Source organism: Fulmarus glacialis, unplaced genomic scaffold (genome assembly GCF_000690835.1).
Source record: "Fulmarus glacialis isolate BGI_N327 unplaced genomic scaffold, ASM69083v1 scaffold417, whole genome shotgun sequence".
Classification (NCBI taxonomy): Eukaryota; Metazoa; Chordata; class Aves; order Procellariiformes; family Procellariidae; genus Fulmarus; species Fulmarus glacialis.
In genome coordinates, this window is record NW_009224833.1 from 692 (window position 1) to 20,098 (window position 19,407).

Below are 19,407 nucleotides of genomic sequence, written 5' to 3' on the forward strand. Positions count from 1 at the left end.
TAACTCAACTTGTGTCCTGTTCTGTTCACCTTGAAGGATTTGATTACTCTGGCCTAACTATATTAACTCAACTCACCAGAATGCTTCAGCCTCGCTTCCCCACTGATTTTTATCAGGGAGCTGTCAGTACGACACAGATTGCTCTTGTCCGGCCCATCTTCAGTAACCTTTTACTGCTCACCCCTTGGACAAACCAGGCTTGGGTATGGTGTTACTTTCTTGCTCTATTTTCAAATCTGGGAAATCACTCTTAAGGAACACAGTTGCAATAAAATGCATAACAGCATCAGAAGGCTGGGATTACCAAACCGGATTTACAGAGCAAAGAGCAAGACATTCATAACAGATACTATGAAAACCCAGACAAATGGACCTTTGCGAGAGACCATCCCACCCACCTAAATCTTCTGCATAGCCTGGCCTATTCATGTGTCCTAAGTATACGGGTCAGGTGTAGCCATGCTACCTCATGTTCTGACTTGTGCTATTCAGCTGATCGCAGAGGCTGGATTGTCATTCAGCAAGAGGCTTATTCCTGGGGCAGAGCATATGCGACTTCTTTCCACAGACCCCTTACCCTCATTCCACACCTCACAACTCGTTGTACAACTGGCATCCTGGAACAAATAAAGTGAGACATCGTGGGGAGGGTTGATGGACTAGCCTCAAGACCTACAGCCTTGGGACAAAGATCAGAGAGTGTTTTCTTTGTCTGCAGCAAAGTTTCCCATAACTCTTAGAATGACCCAGGGAATTGTGCCCCCTCTATTTTGAGACATCACCCCTTAGCTGGGTTTGAAAATGATCATGAAAATGGTTGAGTTTTAAAGTGACCCAATAAGCAGAGGAAGACTGAATACTTCCATAGACAAGGACAACTGAGTCGTCCCTAATTCCATGTCCTGTCTTGATCCACCTTTGTTAAATTACTTCCCTTGACAAGTCTGTTTTTGACAATGTGCTGTTCCACTTTCATATACCAGTGTTAACTTTCAATTTCAGTTTGATCCTTCAAGCCTAACTTGTCTAGAATAAATTAAGTCACTATCCTAACCCAGCCTTAATCTTCAGGCTTCACTCTCATCTATTTCAGTCATAATGTCCCATACTCTATCTTAATTGGGAAATTTAACCTCAGTGCCAAACTGATGGATGCATTGTAACACATTGCTCCAGTTTCTTCTTATCTCAATAGCTCTATGTTCATGCTCTGTCACGGCTAGGAATTAATCCTCAAGTGAACAGATTGAGCCCTGAAAGATGCAGAAAATTCAAGATATATATTAACCCACTGACTTTCCCTTGTCCATATATGTTTATGTCCGGCCCTGGTCCACTCATCTTAACTTAGATACATACAGTGCTTCAGTTATACTCACACATTAATTTCACGCAGCCCCCTCAGAATACTTTACAGATTGCCTTGGGTGGAGACACTCAAACAAAATGGCTAACCCCTGCTATTGCAGCCCAGACAGTTTGGAGCTGCCAGGGGCAGTAATAGGCCCCAGGCATACAGGAATAATAAGTATCATGCCTCAGAATTTGTCAGGTCATATCTGGATCTGAACTTGTTTTTATTTACTTTCAGTTTTATATGTGAAGTTATTTAAGAAACTCGCTGTGCCTGCAACTGGCTTTTGGGTCAGAGTTGTCCCAGCTGTAACAGCAGAAATACTTAATGATCTTGTATTTATGACTAGCCAGAGGTTTTGTGTGTTTTTTTAGAGCAAATTGTCTGGCTACTAATGAACATATTTTTTATTATAGTTTTACTTATTTAGATTTTTTGGGGGGAGTTGGACTAGATGATCTTTAAAGGTTCCTTCCAACCCAAACCATTCTATGATTCTATGATTTGCATGTTATCGGTCCAAAAGAAACAAAACCATAACTGGAGAAGGACTGTCAGACTGAAGCAATCACAGAACTAAGTTTATGAGTGAAATAGAAATCAGTGCTAGCAAAAAGGCTGTTTGAAACATAAAATAATCCTGAGTGTACACAAAAAAAGGAGGAAGAAACCCACCCACTGGTGACACCATGCTCCTTCTTGGGGATGGAATAAAGGGTGGAATAATTCAATATTCTTTGTGTTAGCTGTTATTTGATTCAAGAGCCAGCAATGTGCCATTGCCACATAGAAGGCTAAGGGTATCCTGGGCTGCATTAGGCAAAGTATTGCCAGCAGGTCAAGGGAGGTGATCCTTCCCCTCTACTCAGCACTGGTGAGGCCACACCTGGAGTGCTGTGTCCAGTGCTGGGCTCCCCAGTACAAGAGAGACTTGTACTCTTGTACTCAGTGGCAAAGGGCTGTCAGTGCAGGGGAAGGGGCTGAGGTCACATTCAGACTCTCTCCCCTGCCAGAGAGCCAGAGATGCCAGAGAGCCAGAGGTACCAGGCTTGTTCACCAGAGCAGCAGGAACTGTATTTTAAATGTTTCAGTTCATACTGAATGTGCTCTAAATTAAATATTCAACCACCATTGACTGAGACTAGTATCTAAGGATGAAGAAGGTGGGCTCCATCAACTGAAAGTAAGACACCTCCTAACCCCACAAAATGGCTGAGGAAGGGGCGTTGCTCAAGCTCCTGCAGTGTGCCCAAGGATTTCTCCCTGGGAGGTATTTCTGAGAAGATAGCAAAGGAGAGATAGGGAGACTCTCCTATTGCTTGAAAAACTTCTCTTCCACCGCGGTTTCAGACAATAGCTCACTTGATCATTTAACACTAATTGTACTACAACTACCCAAAAGGCAAGAAACACTCTGCAGTGAACCTGGCTGGAGTGATTTACAGCTCCCTGCAAATTGCAAGAAAAATGGCTTTGGGAATTGTGACGGATGCACTCGACTCCTTAACCAAACTAGTGGTAGTTCTCCAAAGGAGATAAAGGAGGTAAAGGCTCCAAAGGAGGTAAAGGCCTAAGCCGAAATTGGGCCAAGAACTCCCCTAGTTCCAGTCTGTTCTCTGAAAACCCGCAAAGGAATAGAGTGACACTGAGCATGATGCATATGAGCTTGGATCATGCAATTAACAGATGAATAGCGGGTGGCTTTTCCAAGGCTCATTTATCAAGGAACAAAGAAAGTTGTGCGTACAAGGAGTCTCATGCATACCTTTTCCATCACATGTAATTTGTCTACAAACCAACCACTTCATTCCATAAACATGAGAGCCTAAATGAGCCTTCCCCGTGCTAAGCAGTTGCCTGCATGGCGGTGATCTCCCCTTGAGCTGGGACACCTCTCAAGGTTGCTCCTCGAGGCAGAGAGACCTTTTACCAATGGCAGATCTTTGGTAAGCGACTGATATCACACAAAACCTTGTATTATGGTAACTATGATTTGTGTCTTGGTGACTTTGATTCTGTCTTGATAGTTTTGAATCATTGTTATATCCTTTGTGCAGAAAGTAATAAAGTGAACCTTGCCATTGAATTTTGTTAAGTCGCACTTTTACAACACCGTATTTCAATAAAACCACTTTTGCTGATATCTTTTACAGTGGTTCTTTAAGGAGTCTAAATCACCCATTCGTGACAGGAGTACAGCAAGAAGAGTAACAGATATACTTGCTCTTCCTCATGTGGCCCATTCAGTGGCTGACAGCAGCAAAGGGGGGATGATTGCAGCTATGTGACAGGATTGGTTCACCCCAAATTTTTCTTGTACACATATTTCTCAGTTATTTGTCTATTCTCAGCATTTTTTTGGAACAGGATGAGAGCAATAGAAAGCTTTAATGAAGTCACTGAGCTAATGACTGCATCATTAAAATCTTGGTATATCTGAAGATACAGCTAATACTGAAAAAGGAAAATCAAAGAACTTTAGATACGATTTCATTTTCTTTTAATAGTCCACATACATTTAGGATTTGTAAATTCATACACATTTTTATTTAATCAAATAGTTCTACAGCTTGAATAATCAGGAAGGGGCTTTCATTTTGTCAGAAATTAAGGTGTAAATGATTGAAGCTTGTTAGCAAAGTATTCTTCAAATTCTTAAGTCTTCATATTGTTAGGACACCTTTTCAACAAAATAATATAAGATAGCAGGAGAAGACAAGTATAACTGCACACCCTAAACTGTGGAGACCATTTGTAAATTTGCAAATTGACTTTATTCAGATGCCTAAATGCTGTCATTTTGAGTGTGTCCTTGTCACTTTAGTTATGTTCTCAGGATGGGTAGAATCCTGTGCTTGTAAACATGCAGATGAAACAACTGTTGAAGAAAAGTTGCTGAGAGGAGTAATTTCTGGGTTTAGTATTCTAGATTTACTGTTCTACTTAGTAATGCTAGATAAGGGGACCCACTTTACCGGATAAGTGGTGCAGAAAATTTGTGCGGCTGTACAAATAGAACGAAAGTGTTATTTTGCCCATCACCCCCAATCCAATGGGGCTGTAGGGAGGAAAAACTCTGATTTTAAAAGCAAATTGGCAAAAATTTGTGCAGAGATTGACCTCAAATGTCCAGATGTGTTACCTGTCCCATTGATGTCTAGAAGAAGCATTCTGAATAGAAAATATGGACTGTAACCTCACAAGATTTTAATGGGCAAACCCATCTGACTGTCTTGCACAGCACCCTGAGCTCCCATACAGTCAAACCTAAAATTGACGGATAATAGTCTTCTAAAATAATGTCAAGTATCAAGGAAATGTGTAAGGACTTTCCACACACAGCTGAAAGAAGCCTCACCTGAACTTACCACTGAAGTCTATCGCTCCTTAAAACCAGGAGACTGGGACTACATTAAGGCATACCAGTGAAAATGCGTGCTTCAGCTGTTCTGGAAGGGACCTTATCAGGTACTGGTAGTTACTAATGCTGCAGTAATGTGCAAGGACTGCTCAACTGGATCCACGCTTCGCAGTGTAGAAGGGTCACACCACCTTCAGACACAACACAGAGTGTATGACCTGTCACAGCAGGGCTGGATGATCTGGATAAACTTTCTTTGATCAAAAGTACAACCTACAACCCCGCAAATAGACTTTGATGACCCTATTGTTATAATCTGAACCTATTGATTGTTTTTAGAAATTGTAGCTTTGTTTGCTCTGGGATTTTGTATTTGGGTTTATATTATTACTGGTCATATGCTAACCTGTAAGAATTGTTTTATTATAAGACCATAGAGAATGAAAGATTATGAGGGGTATGTGTCTCTAAGGTCCATAAGAGACCTGTTAATTGGACTGGCACTTGTACATTAGGATTTTTTTGTTTCCTGGCACCTCAATACATCCAGACCTCTTATGATAAGCTGATTAAGACAGCATTGAAATATGTTTTGTTGGGTTTATTAACTTTGCTGGTGGTGTATGAGTGGGTACAGTTGACCAGTACCCAATTTGTTGTGACAAATTGGTGCGCGAGAGGCTGGAAAGAGGCATAAGTCAAGCAAAGGCTAGAACAAGAATGCTGAATATATTAGAGGTTAAGCAAGAAGAAAAGGAAGAAGTGCTTGGACTAATGGCTCTAAATGATTACAAAATCTAGAGGCAAGAACACGTGATGGGACAGCATGGCCCATGTGCAGATTAATCCTGGGCTCCCAAGAGTAGTGAGCACTGAAGACAGTAGTATCATGACTACAAAGCAAAGATGAGTGAAAAGAGAAATAGGCATACAGTGTATTGCTTTCTTAGCACCTGTACTCTGCAATAAAAATGAGGTTAATAGAGAAAAATCTCAATAAACAGCATAATTTGACCTTTCCTATTAGCATCAGAAATGCAGAAAGACAGACACAGATAAATTAATGACTTTATAACCTCCACATCTGTTTTACTGTCTTGACACTGATGACCTGTCTTCTTTCTTGCTTTCTTTGTTTTAGAAGCTTACTTCTCACCGTCCTTGCGCACAGAGCACATCCTCTTCACCTGGATGATACGGGGCCGGCTTAGCTCTTCATCCCAGTAGTACTCTGGGGAGAGCAGGCGTGTGGGCTTGTGGTACAAGAGATACTTGTTGAGATGGCTCTCATCATGCCACCTAGCTTCAATGCCATTTTTTCTGTCCTCCATGACCCCTTTAAAACAGGCTCTGGTCAGTTTGTAGACCTCAGCCACACTTCCCCCATAGAAGCTTGCTGTATAATAGAAGTCCCCTTCTCCCTTAGGGATAGCAGCTTGTGACTCAGTGCGTGTCTCATATGATTTGCTCTCACGACGTGCAGTGTACTGCCAGGAGCTGATGGTCCCCACCAGTGTATCAATGATCTCCACACCAATGTGTTCAAATAGCTGGACATCAATGTCTATGGAGTAGAGATAGTCGACCTCATACTGGAATTGGCTGCGGATATATCTGCTGATGATATCCATACGGCTCATAGAGATATCCTGCCACCGTGAGTGATTCTGGACAGGGATGACAAAAAGGTGATTCTCAGGGGCCATCTGAAGGTGAGAGATCTGCTCAGGATTGTCTGTGAACAAGTAGAAGTTCACCTGGTGCCCAGCAAGGAAGTACTTGTTGGCAGAGCTCATGAACCCTTCTATGAACTGGACATATCTGAGAGACAAGGAAGGGAAAAAAGTGGAGTGGGGTGCTTCCTGAAGTTCATTTTGTTTCTCCTTTTCTATCCATTGATCCTTTCTTATGTTAGTGCTCTTTATTTAACATAGCTGCTACCCCTTCAACCTTTCCCATGCTGCTGCACATTATACCATTTTTCAGTTTTCACTATTCTCTGCTCCACTGGTCTTTCATGCTTACTGTACAGAACACATACCTTCTACCCCATGCTGCTCCCTAATAGCACTGCATGGTATAAATACTTCTCCTCACCCTTCATTCTTGCATGCTCCCTGGCTCACTGTCATTCTTTCCGCAGTTTAACTTTTTAACTTAGTGTTCTAGAGAGGATCAAAATTATCAGTGAAATAATTTTGATTGCCTTGAGATACCTGAAGTCTCTATTTAAATCTGGGATGCTTAGTGGAGACAGAGGGAGTATAGTTTTTTACTCACTCAGAAACTCGAAGAGGAACCTCCCCAGAACTTACAAGCTATAATGGCATAGGTAATAATTTTACTGGAGCTAATGTTTTAACTCTAAACTCTAATAGGAACCCATTAAAAATCTCAACTTTGCAGAATTTTTGTATTTTTTACCCCAAGTTAGAGGTAAAGCTTGTTATTAGAAACACAGCAGGAGCTGGAATTTTCTTCTCAAGAGATCAAAATGCTGGTTATATTTCCAAGGATATTTTTTGCCCTTTGCAAGGCAGTGTCTCCTGCTTTTTCACACCCAGTTGCCTTACTTAGGAAGTTGACACTCACATGTCACATTTCTCCCAGTCTAAAGCTGCATATATTCTGTCTTTGGAACTTTTCTCCCTCCTGCTCCACCAGCAGTATTGCAGCATAGCTGGCAGGTGAGAGGTTTAAGTATTTGACAAGAAATAAATGACAAACCAATACTTTTTAACACCAAAAGTGACCACTCCAGTGACCAGGTTCTTCTGCATATATTGGGCGTTCAGGATGTCTCTATTGAATGTGCCTTCCCAGACAATTGGAGCCAACCAGGGTGTCAACACCAGGACATCCCGCCTCCTGCAAAGAGTTTGAGAATGAAGGTAGTCTTTAGATGGCCTGTAGAATTCATGAAGACAAACACAAACTTCTTCAGCACACATGTCTACCTTTGGGTTAATCACCCCAGACTCCCTTTGAAATCACTAGAGGTCAAGAAAGTACTGTCAGTGAAATCTGAGATATGGGTCATCTTATCCTGGAGTAGACACCTAAAATAAGTCAGATGCCTCTAAAATATTTGTTTCTCTGCAAAGTATCTAACTGCAAAAGAACTGGAGTAAGTTTAGAACCTGTGTTCCCAATTCAGCCTTTGATGACAGGGAAGTTACAGCTACACCTGACTCTATATTGCCATACCTGACTGCTAGCTCAGCTTCACAGAGCCGTGTGAACTGAACCATTTGTGTCCACACAGCATTTCATTTGTTCATGCAATTTTAACATCCAGTCCAGCATATATCCAGAGTGCAAGCAACCATGTAAAGAACACATACAATCAGGGGATTTAGACAGAAGTATGGGCTTGAGCCCTGAGTTAATTTAAAAGTACAGAGAAAACCAAAATCAGCAGAATGTAATTTACTGCTGAGATGGTTTAGATCACCTTTTGGAGGTGCCACTGACTATTGAGTCCCTTAGCCCCTACACTGATTAAATATATCTGTATGATTATTCAGATTTTATAAAATTGAACCAATATATTTCTGAAGGCATTTTTCTACCCAAATGTAGGTGTCTATATTGTAGATGCACACATCTGAAGAAGTTGTCAGGGATCCATTATTGTAAGTGGAGAGAAACAAGCATTTCTATGGTATAATCAACCTTCTCACAACACAAGTATATAGAATATGTTTATGCCACAGACATTTACAATTCCCAATTTACTGTAAAGAGAGACTAAGAGACTAGATGCAGACACATACGACCTTTGCACTGCGTGGGAGACCTTATGATAACTTCTAATTTCCTCAGTGCAGACACCTGCATATGAGCAATCTAGGCCACGCTTAGTGGCAAGAAATAGGCATGTCCAGGGAAACTCCTCGACATTATTTTAAATATTTGGATGAACTGCACCTAAGAATTGCCTATTTATACTTATTGAGTATAAAGGGGAAATCTAGCATCATTAGTTGAAGGTAGATATTGTTAGGGGAGTTGCTGAATCTGGTAGTCCAGTAGAGGCAAGGCTGCTGCAGCTCAGTGTCCCCTGGTCCAACCAGTAGCAAGGCTGAGAATATATTCCCAATAAAGACATACACAGGCACACATATACAACATACACATATTTGTCTGGCCACACAGATAATACAGACAGAAAACACAGCACTCACACAAACACAAACAGCACCAACAGTGTCATCCTGTCTCTGTTTTTAACTACTGAGGATGAAAACCTTCTAATAAAAAAATATATATAAACACATATATTACACACACACACACACATATATATATATGTACGTATATATACCATGGATCCCTGCAGCAGCTGGCCTTGCAGAATTTATCCAGTAATTGGCCCTGGATCCCCAGCCTCCCAGTTACCTTGCAAGCCCACGTGCTCACTGGCATTGACACGTATGCAGTATTGATCCCCCACGCTCACACATGCACAAACACATTCATGGTAGATCCCTCTATTAACTGGCCTTAGATACTCAGTCTACTGAGTAGCTGGCCTGTGGATCTTCTCATCTCCAGCTGGCTCACACACAGACACACACATGCAAATGGATCTCTCAGGCAACCCCCAGACCTTACAGTCTCTCCAGTAGTTGGCTTGGACCTCCTGGCCCCTCCAATAGCCAAATCTCAGACCATATGGTCTCTCCAGTATAGGAAGCAGGCTTATGGCCACTTTGATACTTACCTCCCAAATCATTTATCCTACTTGCCAGTAAGTAAAGCTTGACATTTGCTAGCTATTACACCCTGGCATATGTACCCACACAACACGCGTGCACTCCAGTCTCTCCAGTTGCCGGCATCCCAGACCTGATCTGTGGTCCCCAATCCAGTTGCTAGCACCTACATCCTCACTCACTCCAGTTGTTGGGACCACAGATGCACAGGCCCTTGTGACCTGTGGTGCAACTAGAGTGCAACTAGCACTTAAATTTTCACTTGCTCTGGTCTCTCCAACTGCAGGCACCGCAGACACACAGGTCCCCAACCCATGGTCTGACTATAGTTGCTGGTATTTAGGCCTCCATACACACAGAAGAACCTCTTACCTAGGAAGATAGGTAGAAATAGAGCTTAGTGAGAAGACAGGGCAGACTGTGCTGATCAGGTACAGGGCATTGCCACATAAGCATACTGACCAGCATGCCTTTACATGCAGCCGCCCCCTTATATAACCTTATCCCTTTATTTTCCCATGCTTGTTCCTCCCCAAACCATCTTGATCTCTCCCTTTCTCCACTTGTGGTTCCTCCTCTCAACATCCCATAATCAGTCTTGCATAATCCCAGAATGCTCTTCCCTGCCATCCCATGCTCTTGTAGGCAGTAACTCCTCTCAGTCTGAGAGCTGCTCTAGAGAACCTCTCCTTTTGACTCATCTTAATAGATTTCATCCCCGGACAATGAGTCCGATTGCAGTCCTGTCACAGCCTTGGTAGGCACCTTTACACTGTGATGGTTTCTCTTATTAGGCTACTGGGGTTCCCTGCATCCCATTGTCCATCTGTGCTCCTTTGTGTTGTGTAGAGATGAATCTTTTATCACATAACCTAAAAAGTATCTATATGACAAATCTCTGGAGTTATTTGAGAAGAATCATCCTTGATACCTCTTCTTTTTCTTTTCAATACTTACAGATTTAAAAAATCAATCTTACCGTGGTTTTGTCAGAAGCGGCTGAGGATATAATATGCTGCAGAAAAGAAAAAATATATATGACCTTGGAATAATGTACATAGTCATTCATTATCGCTATAATCCGATAATAGTAATTACAAGAATAGCAGGGATTGTAAGGATATGTGGAGTGTAAAGATTTCTGGTTTGAGAGAATATCTGGTTAACGGCTATTCAACATCAACAGCAAAGACAAGAAACAAAGGACGTAATCAATTAAAACTCAGACACACAAACCTTAATGAGCAGTAGGTTAATAAAACAGTAACAAAGAAAGGAACTCTTAGGTCAGTGACTGATGGTCTGAGGCAAATCGTGGGAATGTGCAATACTTATGTTTAGTGGAAGAGCCAAAGCAGAGAAAGAGAGGAATAGAGATAGACTGGGGAGAACAAATGTGTGAAAATGGAGAAAAAGTGGTGAATAATAGGGTCCAGTCTTGTATAAACAGGCTGTTGGTCACTCAGCTAGTCTGGCTAAGCCCTGAGCCTGATCACTGCAGTCTGTCCTATCTTCTTTTTGGACTCCATGCTTATTTATTTTCCATGTGACCTTGCTCTCTAGTCTGTGCATGCAGATGGATATGTCAGCAAATGTCAAACTGATCAAGCCTGTGAGCAGGAGGAGACCAGAATCTGGAAAGACTTGAGGTCGGAGTTGGAGACTGGATAAGAGAGACCCAAGGTCTGGGCATTAAGTCTGGACAGAGCTACTGTCTGGTCTAGGCCTCACAGGCATACGCATCCCTGTGGAACCGCAGAATGAGGCAGGGGTGTTTGTCCACTTGTGAGCTATAGCTCCGATGAACAGGAACGAGGAATAGGATCAGGCAGGCTGAGTTGTTTACATGAGTCCTGCTTATGTAAAAACACTGTTCTCTGCTCTGTCTGGGTCAATCTTGGTAGCCACTGTGCCTTTATTCTATGTGTGCTTGCATCTTTCATATTTGTGTTCAGTTTCACCATAGGCTGGAGATACAGACTGAGAAAGAGAAATCTTTTAGTTTTAAAGATTATGAGATTCAGCTTGCTTTAACAAGAATAATAATTACACAGGCCTATATTTTACACTAAAGATTCCATGGCAGTTCTCTGTAAACTTTGGGAAAGGGCAGCTGTATTGTGTTGTATTTGAAGTGAAGAAGCTGTTCTTCACACAGGCCATAAGATGGCATAAAAGGCCAGGCGAGAAATCCTTCAGGGTAATCCCTTGCAGGATGTGCTTAGGCTTTCGTTTCAATACACTGACTCATGTATAACCAGAGTCCTCCCAGTTACAGGAATGTGTTTCTGAATTACTTTACACAGACACTATTTGGAAGCAAACCATGCAGTCCAGAGGGCCTGTGGATCACTACATGCAAAAGGAAAATTTGAGATAACGGTAAAGGATAATATGAGATTATTTTGCATCTGAATAGTTCCAAAACAGTTCCCAAGTTGATAGTGGGAAGGTGTGTGCCTAAGTGTGTATGAGTTTGTGCATAATGTGGATTGTCAAAAACATTATCAGAGTCAGGTGAAGATTTCAGCTTAGAAGGATCTTCCTGAATATGAATATACATCTGAAATTAAGTTAAATAAGTACCAGAGTTCAGTCATCTAAATATGAGTTTGTCATCTATGATTTTTCACAGAATCACAGAATAGTTGAAGTTGGAAGAGGTTATCTGGTCCAACCCCCACACTCAAGCAGGGATACCTACAGACAGTTGCCCAGGAGCATGTCCAGACAGCTTTTGAGTATCTCCAAGAAGGGAGACTCCACAACTTCCCTGGCTAACTTCTTCCAGTGCTCAGTCACCCTCACAGTAAACAAGTGTTTCCTGTTGCTCAGAGGGAACCTCCTGTGTTTCAGTTTGTGCCCATTGCCTCTTGTCCTGGCACTGGGCACCACTGAAAAGAGCCTGGCTCTGTCTTCTTTGCACCTTCCCTTCAGGTATTTATATACATTGGTAAGTTACGTCCTCAAGCCTTCTCTTCTCCAGACTGAACAGTCCACACTCTCTCAGCCTTAACTCATAGGACAGATGCTCCAGTCCCTTCCTCATCTTTCTGGCCCTGTGCTGAACTCTCTCCAGTATGTCCATCTCTCTACCACTGTTTTTCTAGAGCCAATGGCTCTAGAATAGGCAATTCCAGAAAATAATTCATCCCACTGACCTAAAATGTCCCTTTCACAGACATTTACAAATCACCTGGAATGCTGATTGTTACCACTAAAAATAGCATCAGCCAAGGACTCTTCTTTTCTAGCTTCTGAGATGGGTGGTGGCAGGGAAGGGAAAAAATGGATTAAGCTCTAAGTAAACCAAAAACATTCCAGCATTCACCATAATTTCCCAGTTGCCTTTCTGAAAGCAAACGAATGAAAGATTCTGCATCTATGCATTTTTAATGGTTTGTGGAAGAGTACCTTCTCTAAATAGGCATCCTTTCCTATTCATTCAGCCTTGTTCTCAGCTGTCCTGACCTGTATGTGCCAGAAACATAGTCATGCAAACAATATAATATCACGTTGATGAAGCCAGAGAACTTGCCCTTACCGTGGAAGCATTGGAGATGTTTCATTTAAGTCCGTTTGTCTGTAAATGAGAGAGAAATAAAAGATACATAAATACCTCATGGCACAGCAGTTTCAGATTTTCTTTTTCGTGCCAGGAGGCATGAGCCCCACAAGAGAACCTTATGTATTTCAGCAGTACTCCCCCGTGATCCAATGTCAATGGATATCCAGTCAGTTAAGCTCCATCACAAATACTGTGATATGATTTATATTACTTCACCTGTACATACTTAACTACATTTAAGTAATGTTCCTCAGACATACTACTCAGCTGGTCTAACTAGGTTTGAATGCAAAATAATCTATTTTAAGATTATTTTCAGCAGGTCTGTTCCTGTAGTGCATCTTCAGGAAATTTGACTTTACTTCTACATGGTGAGCATCTGGTCCAATAAGATCAAACATCTTCAATACAGTTTGTAGTTTACTCATGGTGTATGTCTGCATGCCTGCACTCTAGAGTAGATAGGACACATCGCAGTGAAGATGACACTGCTGTCCATTCTCAGTTTTTATGCAGGTTCCTGTAGATGGGTCACCAAATGGGAACCCACCAGTCTTGATTCCTAGATTTTCCAGTAGGAGAAACAGGTTCTCTAAAGAGGAAAACTTACAAAAAGTAATAGATTAAGCAGGCTAAGAGAGAGATATAAAAAGAATCACATATACACATACACAGAAAGATATGTCTAGCCATATTAACTTTTTTTTGGGGGGGTGGGGGGTGGAAATAACTGTCTCATTTTTAATTTCATATCAGTTACAAAAATAACGCATTCTCTTTGTCATATTGTTTTATTGGAGTTAAAGTTTATTTCTTCTTCAGTCACACATGCTAGACTCCTTAAAGAATAGTGTGTGCCGCTGTGAATGTATTTAGAGCAGCATTTCTAGAGAGTAACATGACTGTGTGTAAGAGAGGTGATGAAGAGGGGAAGCCTAAGTCAAAAAAACAATGGGGATCAGAAATGCATAATTCACAAGGCAATAAAAGAAACTGATGAAATATTGCTCAGTTAAATGAAATAAAGCATTTTTTGTTTAAAACTATGGAAGTGTTTCATTCTGGTAAACTGCCAGATTAAACTCTTTCTTGCTTCCATATTCAGAATCTGTTACTTCTCAGTGAGTTTGTGGACAATGCCAAATTGGAGGGAGTGGACAATATACCAAAGGGCATGGCTGTCATTCAGAGGACCTGGAAAGGCTGGATGAATGGGCTGACAGGAACCACATGAAGTTCAGCAAAGGCAGGTGCAACCTGGTCCAGAGTAACCCTATGCAACAGGGCAGGCTGGGGGCTGACTGACTAAAAAGGGGTGCTGGTGGACAACAAGTTAAACAGGAGTCGTCAGTGTGTACTTACAGCAAAGAAAAGTAACTGCCTCATGGGCTATATTAGTAAGTGTAGCCATTAGTAAACAGGAGACATTCTTTCCCTCTCTTTGACACTTGGGAGATACATCTGCAGTACAGTGTCCCGTCTGGGGCTCCCCAGGAGAAGAAAGAGATTAACATACGGATGGGAGTCCAGCAGAGTCCACCAAGCTAGTGGGGGCTGGAGCACATGAAACAGGAAGAGAGGCTGACATAATGGGGCCTGTTCAGCTTTAAGCTGAAAAGGCTAAGGGGGACCTTGTTGCTATCTAGAACTACCTGATGGGAGCAGGATACAAAGAAGATGGAGCAAGGCTCTTCTCTGATGTGCATAGCAATAGGATGAGAGGGAATAGACATAAGTTGGAACTTGGGAAATTCCAATTACATATGAGGAATTTTAAATTCTTTTTTTTAAGTGATGAGAGTGGTCAAATACTGGAATGGGTTGCCCAGACAGGTGTGGAAGTTCCATCTTTGGAGGTTTTTAAGACTTGACTAATCAAGTCCTTGAGCAACCTGCTCCAGTTGACCCTGCTTTGGGCAGGGAATTGGACTAGATGAACTCCAGAGGTCCCTTTCAAACTAAATTATTCTATGATTCTGTGAAAGAGTTTCTTCTCCTTGCTTTGCATTTTCTTTAATAGAATATTCTGATCTTTCAACTGTGCTTGTAATTTCAGGGCAGAATTAATGTCAGTGGCCACATATTTCTGCTTAAGACACTCCAGGAAAAATTGCCCAAATGTGTAGAGTGACCCATATTGGCAAGGCTCCAGGCAAATGACTAGGCTGCTGGCTATGCCTTACCCTGAGGTTAAGCTAACTGAACAAGATGTGGAGAACTACTGTACAAGACGTAAGAAATTGCTGGATATTACAAATAAGAGTGTGGGAATCTGACAGAAACTACAAATAGTGTTGTGAAAGATGGCTGGATTTCATAGTTGGTTAAGGGGGAGTTTTGTGAGAAATTACCAAGATTCACAGGTAATAGAAAGGGTGTTGGGGACTTTTTGGAGACCGGATTCTTGCAAGGCCAACAGCTCCTAGGTAACCATATCAGTAATACTATATAAGTCCAAGGTCAGGTAACAACATCAGAAATATCAAATTTAGGTCTGGATGTAGTAGAACTGTGACCACTGGATAAAAAGTACCTAGAGGTGAATTGTTTATCTGGGAGGGGACTGGGGTGGAGAAATGGAGCTGCACAGTTGGCAAATAGGAGAGTCAAGAAATGGGAAAGTGCTAATAAGGCAAATCATGTTATCAGGGCTGTCTAAGGGTACCCATTGGGTAAACCTGGGTTTCATCACAGAAACGTGTATCAGGACCAAGCCTGTTTGTCTGATACCACAGGAGCCAGATCTGCTTCCATGGTCAGTAGAACCTCTGTGGGAGAGAGGTACCTCCCATGCCTAAGAGGGGAACACCCAGCACAGATGGAGTGAGCATTCTGGTATTTCCATGCCCACTCTTATTTCAGGACTAAGCACTAGCAACTACCTACCACTTCCTCACATATATCTGCTATCTTCTTATCCCTTTTTGTTTAATCAAGTGTGTCTAGTGTGAATGGCATATAACCCAGCTCTCCAATGAGTCTGATATAGTATCCTTATTACCAAGACATAATTTTTACTTCTGAGGCTATTCAGGGTCAAAATTCATGAAAAAAAATGGGATCTGTCTCACAGACCATAAGAGTGTTATCTTTATTGTTTCACACGAAGGGTGTCAGTTGCATTCCCTTCTTGTGGATGAATCTTGCCCTGTTCTGGCAAGAACATGTGTAGGTATTCCAAATGTCTTAAGAGAAGCCCTGAAAAAGTGAAGAGAGAGAATCCTAATGTGGTCTGTGCTATGTCTTCTACAGGAAGGCGTTAATGCGGTGAACTGTCCCCTATACCGAACCCATATTTTTGTCTCCCATTAAAAGACAGCCCAGGATTCAACATATTCTTATGGTGGACAATCAGAAATTGTCATTAAGAATAAAACCCAAGAATTAAATTATTTGACAAGCTAGCTGTTCTTATAGGACAGAAGATCCATCATTGGCACTGGGTGTTATTCAACATGGACAAAGGAAGAGGACTGACGTCTAGCAAGATATCCGTACATATTCAAAGGTCAGAGCTGTGGGAGGGCAGAGGTAACAGGTCCTTACCGTGAAAGCTGACACAAGCTCTGATTCATGTTGGTCATACTAAAAAGAAAATAAAACAAAACAAAACACAGAAAAGAACTTCAGGTTAACGAAAAGAATATCAGGGACATAAGGCAGGTCCTACTTTCTTATATAGCGGTGTACATCCCAGGTTTCACATCTCAAGGCAATGGTTTGGAATTAAGGTCATTGAAGACACACATCTGACCAAATAAAAGTAGTTTTTTCCCTATAATCGGCTACAGCTCTAACCTATTTTAATTGTATAATTCCTTTAACTTAAGCTACTCCTAACATATGCACGTGCACGCGTGCGTACACACACACACACACACACTCTCTGTTTAAATAATTAAAAATGCAGTTCTACTGGTTTCAAAGGATTTACTTCTGGCTTACAGGAAAATAAAAGATCCTAGTGGTCCTGTTGTATTTACATTATTTTATAACAGCAACCCCAGATCTAGAAATATAATTAGTTGTCCAGAGTGTTATTTGGGTAAGAACATGACATAGACCAACTACCTCTAGATCCCTAACTGAGTATGGGATTAAGAGACTTTGGCAGGGCCCACTTCTTTCTAATGATTACAGAGGAAGCCTAGATGACTTCCTTAGAAATAGATAGCCAACTTTTAGGTGTCTAAACCAGGTGGGATTAAGCTGTCTTTTCATGATTTTGGGGGAGCTGGATGAATTTATTTGTATTTCCCTCTTCAGAGTCCCCATGTTAAATCTCTGGAATCTGAGTCTGTTCACCCAGCTCAAGGCATTCACAGTAGAGATGTCTGCATCTTAGCTGGTCACTGCAGGATGACATGTATGACTAGGGCATGACTCTTCTGCTTAAGAATTAGTCTTATCAGATGAGTCTTATCCTAGCAGCCTAGAATGACACACAGGCTGGATCTCGCAAGGCATGCAGAATGAAACTCAGTCCCTTACAGCAATATACCCTCTTCAGAGGAGGCTGTGGGTTCCTGGTCACTGGCTGGGGAGAAAGGGTGATGGTACCTTGGACAGAATAAGAAAGCAATGAGTCAATGATAAAAACAATAAATCAACCCCTCCTCCACCCCCTTTATGCATGAATCTGTAAAACAAAGCTAACAGAATACATATTTGTGGGGCCAAACTGGTGATGAGGATGTGCAAAGCTCAGCTGTTTCAAGAGAGCTGTCTAGTCTGGTGTTACCTGCAGATCTATTAACTCTGAAGATCTGTGGATGATTTAATTTGCATTTCATGAGGCCCAAGACCACGCATGCCAAAGGACATGTATCTGCTTTACAGCAGAGCTTTTTCTCAGCTGCTTCTGGAAACTGACTGTCTAGTCCCCTTTTGGAGTGAGGTGTCTACACCATCACTTTGGCTTTGCTCTGGCCAGCATGTGGGATCTCCTCTGATGTGAGCCAAATTGTATCATCAAAAAAATATGAGCACTCGTGATGGATGCTCTGCCTCAGACAGAGTATATGGATGAAAAGCTTGTCCTATTTCCTCCATTTGGAACAGTCCTCCAATATTATTCCAGCAAAGTCTGCATTCCCAAATATCCCCACCTGATCTCATGCCAGGCTCCAGGGCACTGAGCACATACTATGAAAGCATCACTGTAGTAGGCTACTTAGGGACACGCAAACCAAGGGAGACGCAGGCTAACCATTATGCAGGATAAATATGGCTAAGTCCACTCCACAGAGTACTAGCTCTATGCCAGGATCCTTCTGTTGGTCTGGAGTCCAGAGATGTCATTGTGGTATGTAAACATGAAAATACACACTTGGGCTCACAGGAATATACAGAGCCCAATTCATCAAATTTTTAGAATTTCACAGAAGAGATGAAAAGTTTCCACACTTGCTTATTTTTATCTTTTGAATATAAAAGGGGATTAGGAATTTAGCTTTGTGGAAATGCTTACAATGTACCTGCCTACGTATAGCTAGAAGAAACATCATTCAAGCTGGGCAACAGAAATATACGCTAGTTGAGAATCATTACCAAAGGTTAAACACTCACCAGATCGCTCCAGTGACTCCTGCTGTCACTAGAATAGCCAGTCCATGTAATTTTGTGATTCCCATGTTGTTGGTGTTGAAAAAAAGATTGTGAACCCTGGATTGACAGTGAAGTGAAAAAAACATACAGAAATTACTGTAGTTATTAAATATTGAATAAGCCTCCTGATTTGGACAGCAGGGCTGGACATAATACAGAGAAAAATTATTCTTTCTAGAGGGAACATTTTACATCTAGGTATTATACTAGATACTAGGTATTTACAATAGATATTCCACAGACTGAGCTCTCATTTTAAAATGGTAGTACAGTGTACCATTTTATTAATGCACAAGCAAAAAATTCTCAGTTCAGATTTTTTCTGGATCAGGTTTTCTTCTTTTCCTGGCCAGTGCCCACTCCGCTCCTTATCTTCTCTGTTCCAACCTCTCATTCATCCATTTTTCCTGTCTAGCTCTCCTTTTTGACCTGGATTCCTTGGGTTTTCTACTGAGTCTCTTACCTGTGCAGTTCTCTGTCTAAGTTGAAGGTCTCAGTCCCTTTCTCTAGGTCAGCTTCTCTTCCCCATCCATTCTGTGGCTGTTCACAACTGTGGTTCAGTCAAGTCTTCCTTTGTGCCAGCCTTCTGAAAAGACTCTTTGTGGCATTCTTTGTTTGTCCATATTACCTTTCCCTGCTCTCAGCTGCTCTTGAGCGTCCCTTCCACCTGTTAGCCACCGTGCCCCAGCCCCAACCTATTACCCCCAGCCACAGTACTCACCTATGGTGCTTTCAGTCCCTCCACTTCAGCAGCTCCTGTTCTCTTCCTCTTCTGCTTCATCGCTCCTCACATACCTGC

General features: G+C 41.8%; 1 protein-coding gene across 1 annotated transcript; it reads right to left on the minus strand.

The window, feature by feature from the left end:
- Window positions 1–5,860: 5,860 nt before the first annotated feature.
- On the minus strand, window positions 5,861–7,966 carry LOC104080004 (histo-blood group ABO system transferase 1-like). The gene is made up of 3 exons (XM_009582252.1): window positions 7,923–7,966; window positions 7,449–7,583; window positions 5,861–6,536 (listed from the first exon to the last, which is right to left on the minus strand). The coding sequence occupies exons 1-3, from the start codon at window positions 7,964–7,966 to the stop codon at window positions 5,861–5,863; spliced, it is 855 nt and encodes a 284-aa protein (XP_009580547.1).
- Between the last annotated feature and the right edge of the window lie 11,441 nt (window positions 7,967–19,407).